Here is a 7,385-nt window from a genome sequence, read left to right as displayed (position 1 = left end):
CTGTCTTCTGTTCTCTACCTCCTGTTGTCTATTGGCATCAAAAAGCATGATACCATCCTCTAAGTTCATGCAGCCCAAAGTTTTGTCTCCTACATGGGATATAAGTAAGGGACAGTTCAGGTGAGGCATAAAGATCTGTTTAACTCAAAGATGATAGAGGTAGCATTGTAGCCAAATTTGTTAGAGCTCCTTTAATAAACCACTGTGGGGGAGGGGTTCCCTATTTTTATTAAGTCCCATCGGAACTTACTTACATTTTCTGTTTGCGCAGATGCATCTGTCTTGGATTCAGAGGCAGGAAAATACAGTAGTGGAGGGTTTGGCTCTAGAACCCGGCAAATTGAAGTTGAAATTGCAGTCCCACTGCTTTTCAGTTGTACCGTTGTGATTAGTTACTTAGCCTTGAAGTACCAGTTACCTCATTTGTAAAGTGAGCATAATAGTAATTTTGAGGGGAATTTCCTGCTGTCCAGTGGTTAGGACTCTGTGCTTTCACCATGGAGTGCATGGGTTCAATCCCTGGTTGGGGAACTAAGATTCCACAAGCTCTGTGGTGCAGCCCAAAGAAACCCAGTAGTTTTGAGGGGATCAAATGAGATAAGGCATGTGAAGTACTTAGCACAGTGCCTGGCATGTAAAATGCCCTCAATAAATGGTGGCTATTTTTAGCCATTCAATCAAAAAGGATATTTACTTGGTATCTGCTGGGTTCGGACATATCGTAGGTACCAAAATGCTTCAAGACATTGGCCCCTGCCTGTAAAGAGTTTACATCAGGGGTTGTGGAGGCAGGGGAGGAAACACTCGCACAAGTTCAAAGGTAGAATGTAATAAAGGGCAGAAAGATCATGAAAGGGGGAAGACCTTGAAGACAAGGCACCCTTTGAATTGGGCATTGCAGCATGTGAATAGTGTGAGTTGTGTGGGGATGAAGCAAGCAGTATTCTAGAGAAAGGGGATAAACCCCAAGAGAGATGACGAACAGGAATGGTGAGGCTGTGTCTGTGTCCAGCAGGCTAGTGTGGTCTGAACATAGGGAGTGAGACAGGTGGGAAGCAGCCCAAAATAAAAAAAAAAAAAGAGGGAAGATCAGAATAAAAGGGCATGCTGATTGGAAAGGCCATGCTAAAAGCTCTAGTCTTTGTTTGATGGGCCATTAAAGGCTTTTGGGGAATAGGAGGTAATATAGCAGGCCTCCCAGGTGGCACAGTGGTAAAGAACCCACCTGCCAATGGAGGAGACTCTAGGAGACGTGGGTTTGATCCCTGGGTGGGGAGGATTCCCTAGAGAAGGAAATGTCAACCCACCCCAATATTATTGCCTGGAGAATCCCATGGATAGAGGAGCCTGATGGGCTACAGTCCATAGGGTCGCAAAGAGTTGGACATGATTGAAGCGACTTAGAATGTCCATAAAAATGCACCTCAAATCGTTTTTCAACTCTGTTACCACAACTTCCTCAGCTATAAGAGTACCTCAGCTCTTGGGTACATAAAACCCTGTTGATGAACATGATGAGAAAAATCAAAAGGTGTGTTGCAGTTCATGAGGTTGCAAAGAGTTGGACACGACTTAGTGACTGAATAAAAAGGGATTAGTCAGGCACAGATTGTATTTTATTTTGAAGTTTTTTTTTTTTACTATCATACTTTCTCTTTAGCTATAACTAAAGAAAGTGATTATAACTCAGAGCATGTGGGTTTAGAATAAATTCGGGTGCATAAAATTGGATTGCCTTTGTTCCCATGTTGACTTTTCTCCCTGTATGAGTGATCACTTGAATTTGGAGAGTGAAATAATTTTACTTCTTTCCAGCCTAATGGGAATATCTGCAGCCAGAAGACAAAGTACAGGGCTTTCGAAAGATGGGATAATAGAGCTCCATCCTCTGGGGAAAGGAAAGAAAAAGTGAAGGGAGGAGATGTCTTCAAAGGAGGGAGGCTACAAAGCCTCCTTCCTGCTTCCCCCAACTTGGTCCAGATTAATTTGTATTTCAGTGAGGATGTAATACTGCTAAAGATTTTATGTAACTTTTAAGCCTCCTAGATGTTTGTTACTTTTGTTATCCTCATGGAAACCGTGCAATTACTAAAATGTGGTGACGAGGCCTTAGGTGTTTATATAAGGATGGAGAGGGTGGGGTCCCAGAACTTATATTCCATACTGGTATTGTCAGGGAGATGAAGAATAGAGCGTGGTAGTCAAGAAAGAGTGAAGAGAAGGGGAGGGGGTGGTAGCGGAGTAGTGAGGGGAAGGTATTGAAGTGTGCCTGCTGCACAAAGGCTGCGTTTTCTGACCTAAGGAGATAAAACCCAGCACTGTCAATGGTCACTGAGGTGACCGATAGCAGGAGCCAAGTCACTCCAGCCCATCGGCCTTCACTCCACCCTACTGTTCTTGGAGTCTGCAGCCCGGCCCAGGATGTAGGCAGTGAGACAGCTCTCTGAACTAGGCTAGGGACCAGGTCCCTCCTCCAAATGCGACGGACACAGAAGACGGGCCGAACTCGCTTTGTACCCGCTCCCAGGCACGCCCGAGCCGCGCAGCCACGGCCGCGGGAGCTCTCCGTGGTGCTGAACCATTTTCTTGGGCTTGATCGGACCCGTGACTCACATCGCGTCGCCAGCTTAGGCAAACGGCTCAGTGCGTCCCGGGGAGCGCGAGCCCCCGAAGGTCTGCGGCTAGTTCCAAGCTCTACAATTTAAATCCCTGACAGAACTACCTATGCGACTCTCTCGAGCCAGGACTCAAGGCAGGATCCGGCTCTGAAGGAAGAGTCCCTCATCTCTCCCCTACATCCCGTAGATATCTCAGTCCCCCACCCCATTTCCTGCCCTGCGCTTTCCTTACGGAAACGGCACCAGTTCGTCCCGAGAGTCAGACAGTTCACGCCTCTCATCTCCCTAGTTTACTGCACTCTCCTCCGGAGCAGGACTCTCCCAGGACGCAGCAAGCTCCCACAGTAGAGATTCTCTGACCCTCCAGCCCAGGTTTCTGGCCCCTTCTTCCTTTTCTGTTTCTACTATCCTCCTATTTCTCAAAGCACCCAGTTTGGAGGTGAGAGCTCCGCCCCTATTTTCCCTACAAGGGCGCGCTCTTGTGGGGGCGGGGCGAAGGGGAGGTGCTCCCAGCCCTGCTCAAAAGCCGCGAGTCCACTGGGAACTCGAATCTTTTCAGCTCCGCGGAGAAGCCTGCACCACCGTCTGGGTGGAGGACCTCCAGGGACAGCCAGGATTCTACCCCTCTTTCTCCGGAGAGCTTTCCCATCCGTCAAGCCCCAATCACCAGGTAGGACTGCGCTTGGGTCTGGCTTGTGGGGACTGTGAGGGCTCCAAATAGAGTGGAAGGCATTTAATAACCTATGCACATCTAACCACCCTTAGATTTCATTTTACAGAGGTGGGGGTGACAGCACTTTTAATTTTGTTAATTATTTATTGTGGCCAGTCTTTCTAGAGGGAATATTTGAGTAATTGAGGTGTGTGTGGAGGTGGGGGGGGGGTGCGGGGACGGTTGGAGTAGGAGGGGACGGATAGAGAATGGGAGGTGACAGACTCTGATTATCTTTGGACAGGTGGCTATGGCCTCATTGCCGACTCAGGGTCCAGCGGCCCCTGATTTATTTTCTGGGCTGCTGCCTGCGGCTTCAAGTCCGGTCAACCAGAGCTCAGAAGCCTTGGGCAATGGGTCGGCGGCTGGTCCAGGCGCTCAGGCCATCACGCCGTTCCAGAGCCTGCAGCTGGTGCATCAGCTGAAGGGGCTGATTGTGCTGCTCTACAGCGTCGTGGTGGTCGTGGGGCTTGTGGGCAACTGCCTGCTCGTGGTGGTGATCGCACGGGTGCGTCGGCTGCACAACGTGACCAACTTTCTCATCGGTAACCTAGCCCTGTCCGACGTGCTCATGTGCGCCGCCTGCGTGCCGCTCACGCTGGCCTACGCGTTTGAGCCACGCGGCTGGGTGTTCGGCGGCGGCCTGTGTCACCTGGTCTTCTTCCTACAGCCGGTCACCGTCTACGTGTCGGTGTTCACGCTCACCACCATCGCGGTGGACCGCTACGTCGTGCTGGTGCACCCGCTGCGCAGGCGCATCTCGTTGCGCCTCAGCGCCTACGCGGTGCTGGCCATCTGGGCGCTGTCCGCGGTGCTGGCGCTGCCGGCCGCCTTGCACACCTACCACGTCGAGCTCAAGCCGCACCGCGTGCGCCTCTGCGAGGAGTTCTGGGGGTCCCAGGAGCGCCAACGCCAGCTCTACGCTTGGGGGCTGCTGCTCGTCACCTACCTGCTCCCCCTCCTGGTCATCCTCCTGTCTTACGTCCGGGTGTCTGTGAATCTCCGGAACCGCGTGGTGCCGGGCTGCGTGACCCAGAGCCAGGCCGACTGGGACCGCGCGCGACGCCGCCGCACCTTCTGCCTGCTGGTGGTGGTTGTGGTGGTGTTCGCCGTCTGCTGGCTGCCGCTGCACGTCTTCAACCTGCTGCGGGACCTCGACCCGCACGCCATAGACCCCTACGCCTTTGGCTTAGTGCAGCTGCTCTGCCACTGGCTCGCCATGAGCTCCGCCTGCTACAACCCCTTCATCTATGCCTGGTTGCACGACAGCTTCCGCGAGGAGCTCCGCAAACTGTTGCTGGCCTGGCCCCGCAAGATTGCTCCTCATGGCCAGAGCATGACAGTCAGCGTGGTGATCTGATGCCACTGTGCCAGGCCTTGGGGAACTCTAGTCCACTGGTCTCGGAGGGTGCCCACCCAGAGGCCGGACTGGAGAGATTATTCCAGAGCTAGGCTAATACTAAACTAATATGGCCCCAAACTGCCAGCCCACCCTTCTCGTCCCTTTGTCTTACCTTATCTTTGTGTCACTGTAAAATGTTACGTAGGCTTTGATGAGAGTCTCGTGCTTTGCTTGGAGGAGGCCAGGGAGAACAAAAGAGGTTTTACTGTTTTCTCCTTTTACCACTGAAAGCCAAACAAAGCTCTTTCCCCTGGTTCAGGTAATATTTCAGAAACGTGACTGTCTTCCTTGCTTTCCCTTCTGCTTGTTCCGTGGGGAGTGAAGGAGCAATAAGCATGGGGTTTAAAATGACTGGTTGGGGTTGGTAAAGCTTTTCAGGTTGCCTTTTTAAAAGGACTCACCTGAGATATAATACAGGATAGTGCTTAGTCCATTAAGACCCATTACCTTCTAGGATTCCAGGGAAACACGTATTACAAATCTGTACCTAGAATTTCAGCATTTCCTGAACAAGAGCTTTATATGCCAAAGGGATGTTCACTTTAAATCCACTTGCATTTATAGCACAAAACACTTACAAATCACCTTCAAGAGGTTTTGTTATTGTTTTCTCTCTTCCTTATCCCCCAATTGCTGTTTGAAAATGATGAGATGAATTAGTTGATGAAGAGATAGATAACGTAGGAGTAAAGTGGAAAAGGTTCACACAAAGGGAAATATAACTGCACAGGACAGACTATTTGTGTGTATGTTTGTGTATATACACAACTAGTGTTTGCCACAAGGCAAGCACTCAAATATTTGGTTTTCTGAATGCTCAATGTAAACTGTGAGCTGTGACACACTCTTGTATTCTCTAATTGATCTTGCAACAAATCAACAGCTGTGAACTGACTGCTCAGCACCTGCTCTGTGGTGACACACTTGGAGCATGATCAACTCAGAATACAAGGACTAGGAGAAAGTCAGAACAGAAAAATAAACTGCTGCCTACAGGATGTACAGATCAAACATGCAACTCCTTCCAGGGTTAAGGGAATAGGTGAAGACTGTTGGGCCATGATACCAGGCTGCTAATTCTTACCTTAACATCCCAGGAGTTCTTTAAATGAGGACAAGTGCCCTGGGACAAGAGTTTCCACATTGATGTTGGAAAAGTGATCATGGCAGTGAAGTCTTGGGGAATGATTCACGATATGCAGCTGTCAGATTAACCCTTGCGGCGTATGGGGCATAGACTGGTGTCTGCAGCCATTCAGTTACCAACCGGAAGATGCCGGTACTACCCCAGCTCACTAAACAGCAGAATCAGTGTTTTCCCACCTCTCCCCTTCTCTTAGTCTGTGTGGACTCATTCACTCAGTAAAGTGTGCCCTTAAAGGAGGGGAAAGAGGAGGTGATTTGGGGATGACAAGAATTAAATCCTATTACTCTGATGTCAGTAACCAAAATGGAGAGTGGTTCCATTCACGGTTGGGTTAGTTAGCAATATGAATCTTTTTAAATTAAATTAACTTTTATTTTAAATTAATTTTTATTGGCATATAGTTGCTTTACAAGTAATGTGCGTCTTTAGTATCTGTATGACTAGACTTTTCACAGCATGGGGAAGGGCAGGAAAAAGCTGGAGAAAGAAAAAGGCAGGTGAACTTGGGACATACCAGTTACCTTTGATAATGGCACTCAAACTAACTTTCAGCTCCATCTTTGGATGTGGAGAACAAAGAGCCTGTGCTTTAGTAATGTGACCTACCCACAGCATTAGGTCACCCCTCCCCCACCCAAATAAGCTCATCTCCCAGCATCCCAGGGACTGGTTCCTGTATTTCCAGCAGCTCTACTGTTTGGAAAACTCATGATTAGACATTTCCTGTTTCCTCAGATCATACATTGGATTGGTATGTGTGGAGAGTGGAAAGACTGGGGAAAAGGGTGGAATTAGTCAGGGAGGAATCCAGTTAATTGTGGTCTCTTCTTTGGAAGGTTCGAGTCACTGGTTTCAGTCCTGACTGCTCCTAGAATTACCTGGGGAACTGTCAAAAACCATCAGTGCCTAGGCCGTATCCCCAGTCAATTGATTAGAGATGAAGATTGGGCACCAGCACTTTTTCAAAGCATTTCAGGTGATTTTAATACATAACAAAAGTTAAACACCTTAAGAATGATCCTATTTCTAATGAATCTCAGAAACATCTGAATGAAGCTTTGGGAATATACTATTAGCCTTTAGACAATACTTGATGGATCACATAGAGGTAAATCTTATCATCAGAATATATAGGTATCCATTCAACAGTTTTCTTACACATCTGTGTGTAAGGCTCTCTATGAGTCCAGTCAGTTGTTTTTTTTAAAGTATTGTTATTCAACTTTAGGTTAATGGCATTATAAAGTTATACACCATGAATTATTCTTAGTTACTGGCATGTTAAAAAATTAAAAATATTCCTGGATAGTTTAAGTCAACTGTGAGAGAACAGTATCCTCATTAATTACTAGAAAAGCTCTCACCAGTTTCTATCCTGCCTACAACTTCAGTTAAATTTTTTTAACATGTATGTGGACTTTATGGAGAGCCTAAAGAGGTTGAAGAATCACTGTGTTTATAGACATCTTTACAAATTATGCACATTGGCAACTGAACAACAACTAA

At 47.9% G+C, this 7,385-nt stretch overlaps 1 protein-coding gene across 1 annotated transcript; it reads left to right on the top strand.

Annotated features, from left to right (window-relative positions):
- Positions 1–3,580: 3,580 nt before the first annotated feature.
- On the top strand, positions 3,581–4,690 carry PRLHR (prolactin releasing hormone receptor). Its single transcript, XM_055425906.2, has one exon. The coding sequence runs from the start codon at positions 3,581–3,583 to the stop codon at positions 4,688–4,690; it is 1,110 nt and encodes a 369-aa protein (XP_055281881.2).
- The last annotated feature ends 2,695 nt before the right edge of the window (positions 4,691–7,385 follow it).

Source organism: Moschus berezovskii, chromosome 12 (assembly GCF_049115385.1).
Source record: "Moschus berezovskii isolate FMDL1 chromosome 12, NW_MosBer_1.0, whole genome shotgun sequence".
NCBI classification, from domain to species: domain Eukaryota; kingdom Metazoa; phylum Chordata; class Mammalia; order Artiodactyla; family Moschidae; genus Moschus; species Moschus berezovskii.
This window is presented reverse-complemented; position numbering and strand designations above follow the sequence as displayed.